General features: G+C 40.2%; 1 protein-coding gene across 5 annotated transcripts; it reads right to left on the reverse strand.

The window, feature by feature from the left end:
• Positions 1–190: 190 nt before the first annotated feature.
• On the reverse strand, positions 191–14,752 carry LOC724466. 5 transcript variants are annotated; one of them, XM_026445555.1, is made up of 11 exons: positions 14,668–14,752; positions 10,961–11,255; positions 10,766–10,871; positions 10,255–10,381; positions 3,388–3,568; positions 2,818–2,935; positions 1,934–2,145; positions 1,479–1,736; positions 1,090–1,317; positions 704–850; positions 191–634 (listed from the first exon to the last, which is right to left on the reverse strand). In XM_026445555.1, the coding sequence occupies exons 3-11, from the start codon at positions 10,858–10,860 to the stop codon at positions 495–497; spliced, it is 1,506 nt and encodes a 501-aa protein (XP_026301340.1). In that variant the 5' UTR covers positions 10,861–10,871; positions 10,961–11,255; positions 14,668–14,752; the 3' UTR covers positions 191–494. The 5 variants fall into 5 exon arrangements, with proteins under 5 accessions (XP_026301340.1, XP_026301339.1, XP_026301338.1 ...); XM_026445554.1 differs by lacking the exon at positions 14,668–14,752 and adding an exon at positions 14,362–14,661; XM_026445553.1 differs by lacking the exon at positions 14,668–14,752 and adding an exon at positions 12,151–14,661.
• Between the last annotated feature and the right edge of the window lie 3,916 nt (positions 14,753–18,668).

The raw sequence follows: 18,668 nt of genomic DNA on the forward strand, positions 1-18,668 counted from the left end.
GTTCGTAGTCACGTTCAGCCTTGTACACTTGACGAGCATGCGTAAGGTCGGAAACCAGTCCAGTTGGATTTTTCCTCGCCTCATAGACGAGCTGGCTCGCTCACATCCGCCTCTGGAATCGAGCGTGACTCTTGAACAATGGCATGCAAACGCTGATAGTCTTATGATCTTGCTCGATTTTTTTTTTCAGAGAGAGAGAGACGGAAGATTATTTCACAGATCTTCGTTAATCGAGTTCTTGGTCATTTCTTTTTTTTTTTTTTTTTTGTTAATCAACGACCGTGAGTTGATAAACCCAGTGTTTTCCAATTTTAATCGGAACAGTCACAATTTAATTAAATCTTTCTGTAATTGAAACGATTATAATCTCGAAACTCGCCAAGTCTTTTTTAATCCCTCGACACGTATATCAAAAACTTGTCGATTGAAACAAATGATCATTAGCTAGAAGTCTTCTTTCGTACGGAGTCTAGCTCGTTTCTTGCTTGATTCGATCATACGTTTCTACGGGAGCTGGAAGGGCTCGATTGCAAGGGAATTTCGTCGTAGACGTGCTCGGTATTAGCGTCGAATTCGCTTTGCATGTGTATCCTCGTTGCTGGCGGCCGGTCGTAATGATCCTCCTGAAAGAAACCTGAAAAGAGAAGAAAATTTGTCATTGAAAAAAAAGAAAAAAAAGTAAAAGAAAAGAAAAAATACGAACACGTGCGCTCACCATGCAAATTGCCAGATAATCTGAGACCGATCGTGGCTGCTCCATTGGCATAATTGCACGAAGGATCGTTATCTATTGGCAACGTTCTGGTCTCTGGAGTGGAGGCAAACAGAGGTACCAAACGAATTGGAGTCTCTGAAAATTACCATTTTTTTCTCCCTCGAAAAACTCGATATATCGATTCAACGCTATAATTACGCTATTAGAAATGAAAAGTGGGCTTCGAGGAAAAAGTGAAAATCACCGTCATCGTTCTAATTTTCCACCCAATGATCCACGTTCTTGGTTCAAGATGGTCATATGGTGTTACGTGATTACGAGATTGAGGTCAAGGACAGGCAGATTTCACTCGAGGAGGATCGTGCGATACTCACGGGGAAGAGTACTACCACCGGTTACCATCGACGAGATCTTAGCCGCGTTCGGATTCTCTTGGCTCTTTGCCTTCGCTTCCTCGTAAATAGACGACATCCTAGCTGCTTCCAGAAGCTTGGAACGCATGTGGAGAACCATGACCACCGCGACCGAGGTCAGACCCAACGATACGATCGAGGCTACCACAATCAGGGCGATGTCCAGGGGAATTGGAGCCGATTGAACGTCTGCTCCAACATTTTCAACGTTAGATCAATCGTATCTTATATTCTTTCCTCCGATACAATAAAATTAACCGAGTTTTGAAGGAATATCTGTTTAACTTGTTTCGAGATATTCCTTTTTAAACTTAGATTTAATACCTTAATCCTCGATATAATAATAATACCTTTGTGAATATTCTTGACATAATCGTTTTCGGATGAACCTATGTCTTGCAAGTTGTCGTCCATACGCCTCACGAACGGATTCTTAACGGCGAATTCTCCCCGGCCTTTGTCCAAGTTCCTTCTCCTCTCCGGAATGGAAACCCAAACGATGACAGGCTTCACGGTGCTCGAGTTCCCAATTTTCCTCTGATCCGTGCTCGCACTTTCAGGCTTCTCTTTACCAGGATCATCCGTCGTGGCAGCTATCTCGCGATCATCTTCGAACAACATTATCATCAAACGATAAAAAAAAATATCATTGCGTAAATCACACTTTCGGAATCTTTTCGAATGGACGTTTGCTCGACGTTGCATTATGTATTCAGACGCACGACTTTCGACCAACAGTTGCATCACGCGAATAAATATCACGTCTTTACACGGTACCCTCTTATTCTTTTTCTTTTTCTTTTACCTTCCGTCGTCGTATCCCATATCCGCGACGCGTCTGTGCCCGCATGGAGATTCGTGAAATTCACGCTGTTCTCCTCGTCCCCGTCTCGACTCGTGAAAATCTCGTTGCATCGACCCGTTTCCGGATGACAACCGTTCCTCGAATCCTTGCACTCGCACGGGAACGAGCATCCGGGCCCCCAACGATCGCCAGGACACGACGACTCGTTGCACCTGAGATTGATGGAAGTTGTTATTTACGTATGTATGTGTATCACGCGAGGAAAATGCGTGTCGCCGATTACGACGGGTTTCGATCAACAGGTTGGATCGTGTGTTTATGCAATTTTAAGAATAAATGCGACGCGTGGAAATCAATGCAACTTGTTGAACTAAGCGGCTTTCTTTTTTTTAACACGTTCCATCCACGCGTGGATATTTACGCGCCTATATTTATATATGGTACATTATTTCTGAAATTATATAAAATATTTTCCACTCGAACTAAATTCGAAATTTTTTCCTTTTCAATGTATCAAAGTATATCGTTGGAACGATCATTTTTTGGTTAATTTATTTGAGAAGTAACAAAATAAATAATTAAAGAAATAGTAATTTATAATTATATTCAAAATTGTTTTGAAAATTCTCAAATTTTTTAAATATCTATACTTCATCACAAGATACTTCCATTCGTAATTATGAATGGCCAAGAATGGTATTTCTTCATTAATGATTGCCATTTACAACGTGATAACAATTGGAGTGATCGCAGTAATTGCAATTATCGCGAAGCATTATTATCTAATTAAAACAAAACCGTTCTTTTAACCCAGATCTTATTGCCTCAAAGAGGAAGAAAGAGAGAGATCTACGATGCATTATATTTACAGATGAAAAACTTACATTTGTCCACGCAATCCCGGCGGACAGATGCAGTGTCCACTTACGGGATTGCAAGGTACGTCCTCGGTGCAATTGCATTTCTCCTTGCACTGGATGCCCCATGTGCCTCGTGGACATACTGCGGATAAAATGGAACGTATCGCTTTATAAATCGCGTCGTTATTACCCATTAGAAACCTTGTATTTCTCTCATTTTTTTTCTTTTTCTTTACGCGATAATAGCGGCGCAATTACGAGCGAGCACCTGATCGTTACTTTTCCGTTTTCTCGAGAAACTCTTGGAACGCGATGTTGAAGGGGGAAAGAGAGCGGGAAAACACGGTCGAATATCGATTTCAGAATCGACTCGGTGGGTGAAAATTATTCGCACTCGTTACGCGGAGGAAGGTCGGCTTGTTTCATCGAGCGTGAAATATATCCTTTGCTACGTTTCGTTGTAAGTACAAACAAATTTATTAGATTTCTACAAACAATAATAAAAAAGATAGAACTTGTGAATTGAATCTTTATACAAGAAATATAGAAAGATCGATATACGGGCAGTGAAAATTCTCACAAATCGAAACTCACCAGATTCACAGTTATCACCGTGATAACCGGGAGAGCAGAGGCATTGACTTGGCGACACGCAGATCCCTGATAGACATTCTTCGCAAAAAGGCATGCACTCGATATTACTCTCTTCATCATTGGATGACATCATTTTATAGCCTTCGCAACACTCGTTTACAATCCTGGTCTTCAACTCCGTCTGCAAACGATTGTTGCAAAATTATTTACTTTTCTCTTTATTAGTCCAGTTAAATAAGCAATTTATTCGAATGGCGTAAGAGAACGGTAGATTCGATAAACGTCCTCGCGGCATCATCATAATAGAAAAGCTAATAATAAGAAAGGAAAAATCAGGCCGGCTAAGCCATCGAATAAAACTCTTCTGGCAACTCTCTTCTCAGCCTGCTACAGCCTCTTGGAAAAGATCCCATTTTTCTGAGTAACGAGATCCCAATCGTAAAAAGAAAAAAAAAAAAAGATTAAAGAAGAAGGAGAGCGAGAGGAAAGGAATTGGTAAACGTAAGCTTGCAACTGTTTCGTTCGTAATCCGTCGTAAATGGATACGCGCGAGAAAATCAAAGTTCACCTCTATAAATTACACGTCTCTTTGCCTCTCCTTCCTGTTTCTTACTCGGCCTCCATTGTTGGATGTAAACGATCGTTTTACATGGGAATTCATTAGTAACGTTAGCTTCTTAGTATCTCCTTCTTCTTCTTATTTATTTATTTATTTATTTCGTATATAAAAGAGCTGCAATCCAATATTAAGGAAATGAATGAGACAAAATTAATTTCCGACGACCATGCAAGCATTAAGTACAATTGTTGTTAGAGAGCCTCATCGTGGAGTTTTGAAATGTCAATGTAACTTTCAATCAAGACGTTTGTTGCAAGATGAAGAAACGTTTTATGTCGGGATATTAATGAAACAATGGACAGATTCGATATATCGGCCGATTCCACGCTTTCTGCGGTATCATCCTCCTTTGTCCTCACCGTATCTTCTATTTCCAGAAAGAAATTCGCGCGATCCGCGTTTGAATTGGCAGATCGTTACGCGCGATAAAGTCGATATTTAACGTTCGCGAATGACGCCATCCAACTCTATCGACACAATATTGCAATTAATATCTGTCTTTCCCCGCGAACCAATGATTCGTTATGCAATATTCGTTGGATTAATTCAATAACATAATGCAATTGCCATTAAATCGACGTAGGAAGAGAGTTGGAATAATTTGTAAACCTCGAACTGGGGGACAAATGAAAAAAATCCCTAGCACTGTTTCTGACTAGCCTCATTCGTTCGAGCTGGATAAGAAAAAAGAGTATCGTGCCACTTTCTCGAGTTCGTGACTCATTATCTTCTATTGAGAATTAAAGTTTTGAGACAAACTTTAAAAGATATGGATCTTGGATCGATCAAATGGCCGGTTGAATTATGGAAAAATTTGAAATCTATCTAACGGTCCGTTAATGTGTCAATTAACGAACGCGTCGTAGATTCTCGATTCCGATGAATCTGTTACGACATCGATCAAAGTTCGTTGCACGTATTCAGGATCAGCGTTCCAATACCGTGTACCGGATTTTAATCCGCCGATCCCTCGAATTGGAAAATATATATCTATTTCGTTTTCATAAATCATTCGTGCGGATTGATCTCATGCATGCAGTCCATGCACGTAATCCTTGTTCCACGATTTCCGTATTTCTTCGAGGTTTTATTTATATACACCGCGATATACATCGCGTGTCGTTTTACTTCCAATTCATATTTTTTTTTCGTTTTAAACTAGTCGCTTAAAAAATCTTTGCAGAGATGTTGGACGGTTTGTAATCGCGAACATTGGATTAATTCTAAAAAAGAAAAAAATTATTTTTAATTAATTCTTAAACGAGGGAGGAAAATCTTTTCTTAAGAATTAAATTATCTTTTCTTTCTTTCTTTTTTTTTTTTTTGAGAAGAAAACTAGGAATGAAGACGCCGAGAAATTAGAATTTAGCAGATTAGAGTTTTATTTTATGCGCAATCGAGCATAATTTCTTTCCTTCTTATTCGTGCTTCTCACGCGATTAAATTTAAACAGGATCGTATTATTATCCACGAAATAATTTAAAACCTCTTTTGAATTATTATCGTCTATCACGATTCGATGCGGAAAAAGATTTTTTGTTTTTAAATGTGGTAAATTATAAATAGAAATTCAGGATGTCAAGATTTGAAAGAGATCGTAACCACAAAGTTATCGCAAATCAAAAAAATGCAAAGTATTTTTGCGATGCATACGTTCTGAATGAAATAATTCTCAATGAAATATTCATTCCAAACATTCCACCGCTGTGTAAGAATTACATAAATGATGAAATTATCGAGCAATAGATTAGTTAATCGATGACTCTTAATCACGTTTTCTCCTTCGTGGCGGATCACTTGTGCGATGTGAAATATTTTGACAATATTGCGCAACGCTCGACAGATTCGATGGAAAAAAAATTAAGAGAAAGATTAACACGATTAATAACGAGGCTGGTAATTGTGACAATATTTACGATGTAGCTAGTCACAACAGAAAGTGGCACGGGCTGCCACTTTACGTAACGTGTTTCCTCCTCTCAAACACTGACCAAATAATGGCTCGTGACCATTTTGTAGATGCTCTTGGTGAAAAGTCGATTTTAATGATCATAAGTTGTGCGACCACGTAATACTCGAAAAGTTGTGCAATTAACCGTATCTCGGTTCTTTCCCTGCTCTTTACTCGTAGAAAACATCGATATGGCCTCGAGACGTCGATGCTGTTAGCTATCCGTTTTCTTTCTAACACTAGAGGTTTACAAATAGTTTATTAAAATATCTGTAATTTATGTATTCGTGCAAAAGATCTTAGCCTAATTTAAAAAGAGAAGAAGACTTTAAATTGTAACAATGCTTGATGATATTGAAATTATTGAGACTTGATGTATTTATTTATGGAATGAATAGCCGATCCTATCTCGTGTTTCTTCCTCCTCGTTTTCTCCGTTCATTTCACTCTTCTAGGACATCTTTCGAAGAAACTCTAATACAAATCGTTTCACCACGTTTCGTCTCATGACACGATTTACTACAAACGTAGTAGCTCCATTTTGAAACGCGTTCAAGGCCTGCTCGCATTGTCTTGCCAATGCTTCCCATTACTCGTTATCTTTGAGGTTACCTAACTGGCATAATTCTGATTAATAACCGCGCGTTTCGATACCCCCTTTGTTCTTTCTTTCGTATCTCTGTCAATCGTTTAATAATTATTTAGTGTAATGTATCCAGAGCTTATCAAGAGATAATCGTTTAAATCGTTTAATCCAAGTTTCAATGTAATTCCACATTTTCACATTTCGTCATCCGACGAGTTCTATATAAATTTCTCAATAACGTTTACAATTCTTCTTCCATTGACAGAACATTCCTCAACGTCCCTAAATATTAACCTTCTCTCTCCCTTCTTTGATTCGTACGAATGCTTCACCATAATAACAATTCTCCACTCTTTTTCACGATTATTACATTATCAATCATATCGTCCAAAGTATGGATTGGATTTCAAAAGGAATAGGCTACAATCTTCGACAGTTTTATTGCCAGTGACGAAATCACTGGACGGATCGGATAGTCTGTCGATTTTTGTGATCCTCGAAAAATAAATTTTCTTACGAATCTTACGCCGCTCGAAAGTCCCTTTCCCTCTTCCTTTATGTAATTCCCCGCGTAATACGGGGCAAAAACACGGTGTGATGTTCCTAACGCAATAAATATTAAACGTTCCAACCGTGAGAGACTTGGGTAACGCGCGATACACGGCGCGGTAACGTTCGATGCCTTCATCTTTTTCTCATAAGGATACGCTCTCGTTGAAACACACACGTTCCATTACGCGCGGAGACTTTCCTAAACGTAAACTTGTTGCCACGTTACGTATCCAGATTAACCGGATAATCCAGATTTAAAAGATTTTCTTCTCGACTCGTAGATTTGAATCGAATAACACAAAAATAAAAATGAATTAAGTAATATAATTACTCTCTTGGATTATCGCGCTTAATTTAAATTTATTTTCTTCAAGGTTACGATATGTTTTATTTAAAGCATTTTATATGGAAGCACAAGTCAGGAATACGATAAGAAAGAAAATGGCAAAAATTTCAAGCAGATAGAATATTTATACTTGATTTAAATTTATTTTTCGTCTTCCAATTTTTAAATAGACTTAAAAGTACAGTCTTATATAAATATAGTAGAAAATTTCAATCGTAACGTCCAATTTCTACGCAATTATCCACGTGTTCTTCTCGACGCGTCATTTTATACATATTAGAACATTCGCGTCTTGCCTCGATTGCAAAACCATTGAAATTTACACCGGGCCTAAATTTTCTCTTCCGACAATCCGTTATCTCGATCTCGTTAACCAACACCGTTTACAGCAAACCTCAAGGGACGTGTATCGATCCACGTGATTCGATCTACAATTTTTACCCCATTTTTATCCTCTCGATTTTCCTTTCGAGAGAAAGTTTCGATCGTATACAAGGGTACACGCGTTTCGTGATTATTTCACGTCGACAATCCAAAGGCGTCGAAACGACGACGCCCCGTTACGAAAGAGTCACAAGGATCATTCCGCTACACTCTTCGAAGAAAACAGGGACGCGCTTTTTTTCCACGGCTCGACCACATTTGCATTGAACACGCTCGCTTTCTTCCGCCAGCTCCAAAGCCGACGGTGGACGCGGATTTTATTACGCAAGATCGTGTAACGGGTCTCGATCGAGGCTATTTAACCGAAATCTGCAATGGAATCTCGATTATTCAAGTAGGTAGATAAGTAAGGAAACATTTGTACGGATCTAAGTTTAATTGATTTATGCGTTTCTCGGTTCTAATTAACGATCGATCCGTGGTGATTGTGGTTAGGAATGGATTTAAAGAGAATTCCATTGATAATCGGTTTTCGTTTGAGCTTCCGGTGTTGAATTATATAAATAAAGTTATAAATTAAAATTGTATCCAAGGGTAGGCTCTTACTATTCGATTTCTTGGTTGATAAATATAGGAAATACGTAAACAGGAAATATAGATCTTTAATTAATTTATCGTAACAGTTAATTGGCCGATAATTATCGATAGATTAATTCGTAGGATTGAATAAAATTACGAAATAAAAATTATATACCGCAATTATCTCGATTTTTAAACAGGAAACATTGTAGATTTTGGTTTAATTGATTTGTCGTAACTCACGGCTATTAATTGATCGATACGTATGGATTGATCGTAGAATGGCGCGTAATTTGAAAAAACTCCGTGGATAATCTTTTTTATCGATATTTCGCCACGATCGCGTGTTACTCGCGTTGCAAAATTATTCCAGTTAATAACTTATGATTTACTTTCTATGATCGAACTCTTTAATATCTTAAATATGACACGTGATATATCATATAAATAAAATTAAATATTTTCAGACGATGTTAAGTTTACTTGGATATAATTAATTAATATTTGAGTATCATAAACCTAGCAAAAAAGAAAAATAAAATAATAATAAAAGAAAGAAACGAGAAATAAAAGGATCCATATCGACGAACAATACGGCGAAACGAAATAGTTAAAATGCTCGTTGAAGTGTATGATCCGAGTTAAAAAATGGCGCGTGTTAATTATTGGAAGAGTTATAATATTTACTCGCTACTTTTTTTACATAATCGCCACTTTCGACATAAAAACGAGGAAAGTGATATCATCCTCGCGAGATCTTTGCCACGATACGCGCTAACAACATTATTATTGTGAGAACTTTTTTTTCTACAATAATTAACTTTTTCACTTTTTTATAGATAGATAAGAGACGAGAAATTGTTTAAACATTGAGCAAGCGTATTCTTTATATTTGCTGCGATTCTTTATATTTATAAAACGATATATAATAACGCTGGATATAATATGATATATAATAAATCGCACGCAATCCCGTTTAACGGTTTCTAATTTCCACTTTTGTTCTTTGGCGTACCGTTTCAACAATTCAAACAGGAAGCCGTTAAAAGGCATGGTTAAATTAACTCTATTCCTGCGTAACGATATCGAGAACGATATTTCTAATTAAAACGAAAAAAAAAAAAAAAGAAAGGAAAAATACCGAGAAAAATTGGATTTCATTATTATACCGATATGAGAATAATTTTCTACCGGTAATTTCATTCTTTGTGGATTTTTTTTTTTTTAATATTTCCTTGTGTGTCCATATCGAGATCTTTCTTCTCGACGTTCAAACGACGCGTAAACGCGATCAAAACTTACGTCCATGAGTTTTTCAAACGTTTAATCAAAGAGGAATATACAAAACGATTGAGTCTCTTATCGAAGAGGGAGTTGAAATGCCGGAAGACTTGCCACCATGATTTTATCGCACCGCGTAACGAAGACCACGTTACGCGTTCATCGGTGAATTTAAATCTCAAATATCTCTGCTGCAACTCCATCCTGCTCATTTTTCTCTCCTCGTGTATGAGAAGATTTATCTCGCGAAACCGGGCGGAATAAAAATCTTACACGAACGAGAATATTCGAAAATATTCCTCTTGGATGAAATTTTTCAAGTAATTCAACCGATCGATCATCACGATTATCGACCGAGCAGAAGCGAAACTCGTTTAATTAAAAAAATTATTACATATATTTCACGAACCCATTACTTCCCCCCCTAATTGTATAAATGTTGTCGTGAAAAGAAACGACGTACAAATATAAATCAATTTTCATCACAAAGGCGGGCAATCGACGCGCAAAGGAGGAAAAAAAAAAAAAAGAAAAGAAAGCGGAAGAGTATTAAATTATTAATGGCTCACCTTCACTCGATACCGTGGCCTCATCTCCGTTCGTGTCTTGGGACACCTGGGTGGAATCTGCAGGCACCAGGTGAACGTGATCACGATAACCGGCTCCGTGTACGTTTCCATCGAGGTGATCGTGTAGCTGCAATGTTTGATCAATTAAGTATCGGCTTGTCTCGCGGTTTCCTTATCGGGAGAACACGGGACCGGGTATTGAATTGACCGCGTATTAAATTAGCGCCACTGGGTTATTGTCAAGGCTCGTCCGCCGAGGTGTTTAACCTCCGCGCAACCATCGATACGTGCACTTTTACGGAAAGATCCTCTGGACGAGGATGAACGTTGTACAAATTTTCTTGTACACATTTTCCTTTCGAGTGTAGTTTAATTTTTAGACCACTTTCGAAACACTCGTTGCTGTATTAATTTTTATTGATAGAGAGAGAGAGAGAGAGAGAGAGAGAGAGAGAGAGAGAGAGAGAGAGAGAGAGAGAGAGAGAGAGAGAGAGAGAGAGAGAGCACTCACTTTTCCATTCTCGGGCATACGTTGTCCGCCGAAAGCACGACGGAGGAAGATACAACGAGGAAGGATATCAACTGCCAGATCCCCGAAACGGTCATCTCAATTTTTGCTACAAAATTTTACATTATCCTCCCTTTACATTTTCAACGAACGAGAGAGAGAGAAAAAAAATTACGTAAAACACATAAGAATACTTACGAATCGTGGAAGGTTGGACAAGCAGTGAAAGTGTCGAGATACCAAGGCGAACGTTCAATTAGCCTTTTCAAAAGGATGGGTTGCTAAACGAGCTGGCCAGACTTTGGCGTCGATCGGACGAATGTGACGCCTCTGTGTCGTCTCGCGTGTCATTCTTTCGCCGGAAACGGATCGACGTATCGGCTCGCGCAAAATGGCCAGCCGCCACTAAAACGCGCAGTGTCTCATTACTATCGGTAACGAGAGACGCGAGACAAGAGTGCGACGATACAATCGTCCGTGTATCTCCTGACGCCTGAAAAAAGAAAAAAAAAGAAAGAAAGAAAGAAAGCATAGATATAAAACGTTTAACGACACTCTTATTGCTGTTATTGCAATTTCTATTGACCCGATTGTGCTCGCAAGAGACACAGTTCGATGCACGCCTTCGCGAGAAAGTAAGCGAGATGATTCGATTTCGAGAGAAAAATATGAAAGAGTCGCCGATGAGAAGGAATAAACGCGCATACGCGGTGCCGGAAATCGCGTCGCCCATATTTGACATAAGAGGGACGACGACGAGCGATCTCTTTCAAAGGACAGTTCTTCGCGACAGGAAATGTTAAGTTGGGGCCAATTGGCTGATTTACTCGGCGGCACGAGTAATGTATCTGATAAACAAGACTTCGATGAGACAACCATCTTTAAAATCCTTTGTTAAAATATTTCGTATATATATTCTTCGGTTTTAGAAATTCTCAAAATTAGAAAAAATATTTTAACGAATCAATCGTTTCATTAAATTTTACTTATTCGTAGAATGGTTTTTAATAATAAGCGAATGAATAAATAGGTTATTTCGGATTACGAGCTCACTGTGAAAAATCGAAAATAACAGCCATAGACCACGACTGGGAGGAAGAGTTTATTACACTTTCATCCACATCTAATGTCACAGACTACTAATATTCTTTCGTTCTCCGGTCGAGCAGTTTCGAACGCCACATGTGGTTTATAATTCAATCTCGGCGTCACTTTTTTTTTTTTTTTCCAACCTCGAGACCGCGTGAACACGATACAAAGATCACGAGAAATACTTTCGTTCCTCGAGACCGCGCAGCTGTCACTATCGTGAGAAATTTCTTTCTCTCTCATTTGCGTAACGCGGCTTTTGATACATAGCCGCGCCAAAGAAATCGAAGCGAACGAACCTTTATCGTCGAGACCACCGACGCCACGCCACCGACACCAGATACCATCCGAATGATCTCGTCGCTGAATCTGGATCATTCGGCGTGGAGCATTAACGCGGAAGATCTTAATTATCCGATTATCTCGTCGTCCATACGTATGCTTAACCTTGGCAACTTTCGAGCCAGTATTGAAACGAGAGCTAATTAATTCGTGTAAACGGAGACGAGATTCGCTCAGAAATTTACAGATCTTCTCGTTCGTTTCGAGAAGAACGAATTATATCTTCTTTCAAAATTATTTCTAATTTCGCGATTCCTTTTCCAATCAACAATTCTTCGATTCTGTCGATATTTTTGCGAGATCGACTTCTCGAGGATCGATTCCAGCCGACGACTGAGACGAAAATACGTTAATAAATCGTTACGTTATAACCCTCCTATACGATGGAAATTCTCACGATTAACGTCACGATACCACGTTCCCTCGCACACGAATTTTCTCCCAGCGGAATTATCGTAAGATCTCCATCATATCCTCTGTCGATATTTTCGCGAGATACTTTTTACGGATCCAGGGACGACTAAGGGCGAAAATAAATTCTATACGATGGAAATTTTCGCGACACGACGTTTCCTCGCACACGAATTTTCTCTCAGGAATTATCGTAAGATCTCCATCATTTTCTCTGCTGATATTTTCGCGGATCGATTCCAAGGCGACCGAAAATACGTTAATAAATTCTTACAACTTCCTATACGATGAATTCTCCCAACATGATGTTTCCTCGCACATGAATTTTCTGCTAGCGTAATTATCGTAAGATTTCCATCATTTCTTCTGCCGATATTTTCGCGGATCGATTCCAGGGACGACTAAGGCCGAAAATAAATCCTATACGATGGAAATTCTCGCGACACGATGTTTCTTCGCACACGAATTTTCTCCCAGTGAAATTATCGTAAGATCTCCATCGTTTCCTCTGCCGATATTTTTTCGAGATACTTTTCGCGGATCGATTCCAGGGACGACCAAAGCGATCGAAAATACGTTAATAAATCCTTACAACTATACGATGGAAATTTTCGCGACACGATGTTTTCTCGCACACGAATTTTCTGCTAGCGTAATTATCATAAGATCTCCATCATTTCCTCTGTCGATATTTTCTCGGATCGATTCCAGGGACGACTAAGGCCGAAAATAAATCCTATACGATGGAAATTCTCGCGACACAACGTTTCTTTGTACACAAATTTTCTCTCAGCGTAATTATCGTAAGATCTCCATCATTTCTTCTGCCGATATTTTCTCGGATCGATTCCAGGGACGGTCTAAGGCCGAAAACAAATCCTATACGATGGAAATTCTTGCGATTAACGATGTTCCCTCGCACACGAATTTAGTTTTCAGCCGAATTTTCGAATTTTCTCGCAGCGGAATAGTCGCAGACGGATTCCATCCATCATCGACCAACATCGACTTTCCATTTCTCCGTTCCGTTTACGACAGAGGGGCAGGTGCACCGGTTCGTTGCAGGCCGGAATGCAAATACGCGGGTTCGCCTTTATCCCGTCGCGAGCGCGACGTGGAACGACTTCGTTTTCTCTCGTCCGTCTTCTGTAGGAACGCGTTACGTGATCCACGTTGGCGAAATGTATCGACGAAGGCGTGGCGCGGCTGCCTTCGAATCGTCATCCGAGCCCCCCTCCCCCCTCCCCGTTGCCGCAACCAAAAGTTTTTCGTCACGCGCCGAACAATTCCACGACATCGGCGTTCACGGCGCGATTTTACGCTTCCTCGTCCCTCGTCCCTCGATCTTTGCACACGCGTGGATCGAAGCAACTCCCCCTCCTCCTCCTCGTGACGCGAATCGTTTCTCACGGGTTTCCATATACGGGTCGATGGGAATATTATAATTGTAGCCGGCAAAGCTAATTTCCACCAAGGAATCCGCAATTACGCGCGCGCCGGCTGCATGGGAAGCACAAGCCTCCTCCCTTCTACGCACTCCCTCCCTTCTACGTGATTTCTTGAACGAGACTCGAATAACTCGAAACAACCGTTTCGTAATCCGTGTTTCACAAAGGACAGGCGGACGTGTCGGCGGGCGATGTTGGATCGATCGCACGTGGGAGCTTTGCGCGACGAAAAAGAAGAAAAAATTGGTTAATAACGCTCCGTGCGATTGTTGTCGATTAAAATGGCGGATTAATTGGAAAAGCTCTCACAAGAGTTTTCTTTTTTCCACAATGACTCGTCCGAACGGCGCCTTTCTCCCAGAAACAGATATCCAACTGACTAAACTTTTACGAGGGCGGGATACTTGATCGAGAAGAATTTCGATATGAACCGAATTGATCGATCACGTCACAAGTTTCAACTCACAGCGACACACGACGATTAAATCGCGCGAGAAAGGGGCGAGGAAGCGCGATTGAAAGAAAAGAAAGAAAGAAAAAAAAAGAACAGAGGAATCGCGGCGGAGGAAAGAAAGTCGGTGCCCCTTTCGCAGACCGATTCACAACTGGCCTCACGTTTGTAACGAGCAATTGGCTGGCCGCCGCCGCTCGGAATGCACTTGTGGCACAATGAACTCCGACCCCAGCGACCGACAACGAAACGGCTACACACAGGGCGGAGAAGGTGGGGTCGCAAGATACCCAACCGAAGGGGGCGGTATGTGTTCCACGTTCTGGGTCCACTTTCCGCGTGGAAGACAGAGAACGACGAGCCACTCGAGCCTCTCGAGCACCGAGGATATCCTGTCCACAGACATTGACACCGTCCGGGCAATCGTCGTCGAACCGTGACCAACTTCGCGATCCACGTCCACGCACCTTGCAACCCTCTCGATCGTTGCTTGGAGGAAGGAGAATCGAGTCGAGCGTTTCGATGGTTATTAAGGAAGGAAGAGATGCTTTCAAATGTCCTAAATTATCGAAAATACTCGGAGCGTTTATTTATTAAGGAATGGGACGCGTTACTGTTTCGAAGTTATTGTTCAATTGAGTCGAGTTTTGGAAGAAAGGGCGCAATTAAGAGCGATCGAAACTCTAGAATTTCGGCATTGCTTTCGATCATTCTCTTGTCGTAATTACAGATTGTTTCCTCGAATTCTTGAAATTCTTGCACGCTCAAGATGATGCGTCTCTCGAACAACAAATTCAACGGATGGAGTAAGATGGATTCTCGGTCGTTCGAGCTAAGAGCTAAGCAGGCAAAAGCGTAATGAGATGATTGGAGGAGCAATTCATCAAGAGCAGTTCCCTCTTGTTCTCCCGCCACGCAACCACGAGTCCGGCGTCGTCAGGCATCGGCCGTTTAATCTCGTGATCCCAACGAGAGATCCCACGTAATGGAGTAATTAACCGGGTGAAAAGCATTCGAGCTTTTTATAAATAATACCATGTTCCATGGAAGGTGAATCTTAAATAAAAATATAGGATAAACGATGATTTTCTAAATATTCTTTACACTCTTTGGGGTGTAATAATTCTTCTACGTTTAATTTAATTTCGCGCGATATTTACATCGAAGAATTGATTCGAAGCCAAAGCGTTTGATATGGAATGATCCACGCGAAAAAGTGAAAGAGCATCGTGAAATATTCACCTTTTAATTTGCAAGCGAACGACCTTTCGGATGCACCGAAACAGCGGTTTCTAAAGATAGTCCTCATTAAATATCCGGTTGTCAGCGGCGACGTAACGAGATAATTAATGTAAATGCCTTTAACGACCTCACGGGACCAGTGTCGCCGGTTTCCATAATGATTAATCCGCATCATCGTTTTGCACGAAATACCGTGCGAAGCCAGGTAATTCAAAAGTCTGATTGAACAGAAATTTATGGTATTTCTAGTCCAGATTGGCCCTGCCACGATCACGTATCGTCGCATAATCGCGTCGCTACCTTTTACGCGGGACACGATTCTCGTTTCTTTCAGGTATTTCATGCTTCTGGGACTGGATTTCAAAACGAGTCAATCCGTGTCGAGAAACGTTCGAGTTAAATGTTACAAGTTTTAATCAACTCTGTGATATATGAAACCATCATTTTTAGAACCGATGATTCTAAGAGAAAAAAAAAATAAACTTTGAATCTATAATTTCCTATAATATTTCGATATCTAATCCTTTCAAGAAGTGTTTTTCGTTGTATATAATTGCGCAACTTTTCATTAAGTAAGATTCATTCACGACGAATCTTCGAGATTTATTAATCGGTTTATTATCGATCAACAAGAGCTTCGTTTCGAAAGATGGCCTAATTGTCGGCCGAGTTCAAAGTATCTGGGACAAGAGGCGACTGTCTAAGGTCTTATTTAGCTCTGATCTTCGCTTCCCTTCGCAAGATTCAACCTTGATAAACAACCATACTCTCCTCTGCATTCCTCCTCAACTCATCTTCTTTTTTCGTTCCAACCGATCCTTGGATCTGATTTTATGGAGACAAAATCGACCCAATCCGCTCTTCTCCACACGTAGAGTCTCCCAAGTTTCGAATTGGACCGTGTCGATCCCTCGTACAAGATTTACGAGAATCGAAGGGAAATCGCAGTGGCCTATGAAATTTTCGAATTATTGGTTTTCGATAATTGGACCGATATTCAACCAAACGAATATAAAATTAATGGATTGTGCGAAGTGTTCCATTTTCTTTCAAATTTACCACCGTCTCGAGAGATCTTTCATACTTCCTTTCATACTTTGGCGAATTTGCGATATTTATAAAATAAGATATATTTTCAATGAAACCACGAAATACGAAGAAGATGAATCGAAGATGAGAATTAAAAAAAAAAAAAAGAATTATCCCTTCTAATAATTGCAACAACTTTCTTTTCCAAACTTCGAGTTCTTTTGTTACGTACGACCTTTTGTAAGAACCGGTACTTTGCACCTGTCGGCCACCTATTCGATTTATTTACCCAAGAAACAATTTCCCACCGATTCGTTCGCCTTTTCCACGCTGGCAAACAGGATAGGGAAATGCACACTAATGTTGCGCGACGTTATTAACTTCTGCAAGCAACAGCCACTTATTCACGGTCTATTGTTCTCGACGTGGCATGGCAGAGAGGTTGGTTATACCGGCTAAGCGTTAATCGATATTGTGGTCGATGCTTGGTACACGTTTAGAAGAAAGAAGAAGAAGAAGAAGAAAAATACGCGCGAGGAGACGGGTCTAAAAATTGTCATTCGAAGAAGGGAATCGGTCTCGTTCCGAGATAATAGAGTAAAAATTGTTGCGAAAAAATGATCGCAATGACGATAATATTTGTCATTAGACGGATCAGTATGTCGATGCCTTCGCGACAACGAGGTTGGCCTGAATAGCTGCCGCGACATCGTTAAAACCGGCTCCACGTGTTCCGATCGATCATTCCATACATTTTCCACGATTGCGGGATTGGAAACACGTGAAAGTTTCCGCGTCTCGTTTCTTCGAGACTACTTCCTGCACGATTTTTTCTCTACGAAATAATCCCTTATGCAGGGATATTTGTACCAATTATTGCATTCCTATTCCGTTATATGAATTTTAAGACTCCAATAAATTAATTTTTAATTTTAAATAGAATCTCTTCTTTCATTATTCATATGAATTATTACACACAGTGCAATGTCTGCACGACAGCAAACTTTTTTTATATTTTCATTCCAAATTCTTTCAACATTTCCCTCAACAGAAAAAAGAAATGAGATTATAGTTTCGATTACATCGTGCAAAGTAAGTACAAAAATGTATAAAATGTATATTTTTAACTAGGATGTCAAAAAAAACATTTCCTTCCGATCGAGAACGAAGAGAAAATTCTCGATTACAGAGAATCGAATTCCAAAGCTTCTTTCACGTTCGGATCGATTATGTCCGAGTTACGCGCCGAAGGAACGCCGTAGCGTGACATTTCTGGCATATCTGCCTTAAAAACGAAGCGAACAAGCAGCGACAGGACGTCGATAACGCCACGAGGAAGGGAATTCGTAATTGCTATACGGAGCACGATCGATTCCGGTGCACGGTTCGTAGGTGAATTCGTGTCCTTTTTCTCTCTCTCTCTTTCTCTCTCTCAAAATGACGTAACACCTTTGTAATCTTACGCACGATTATGAGACAGGAATCAACGATACGTGGAAGTACGGGGACATTGCGCAACGATTGCGCTCGTGTATCGTTGTTTACCGTTTGTCCCCACGAACATCGGCCCGGGAAACGTTCAATTAATATGCCCCGCTCTCTGGGACGTGCACGATTTGGACATAGGGAATAGAAAGCGAACAGCGGGTTGCATAAATTGTGTACAAGTTTTTTCCCTTTTTTCGCTTTGTTTCGCGTATTTAATTTTTTTCCTCTCGTGACGAGTCGCCTCGATGATAGATGATTCGAAGAAAAAAGAAGAAGAAGAAGAAGAAATCGATCGAAAGTTGGACAAGGTTTTTTAAGAAGATAATTGTTGCTTCACTCGCTTATTCCAATTTTTTCCCTTTTTTTCGCGTATTTAATTTTTTTCCTCTCGTGACGACTCGCCTCG

This window comes from Apis mellifera, linkage group LG15 (genome assembly GCF_003254395.2).
Source record: "Apis mellifera strain DH4 linkage group LG15, Amel_HAv3.1, whole genome shotgun sequence".
Lineage (NCBI taxonomy): Eukaryota > Metazoa > Arthropoda > Insecta > Hymenoptera > Apidae > Apis > Apis mellifera.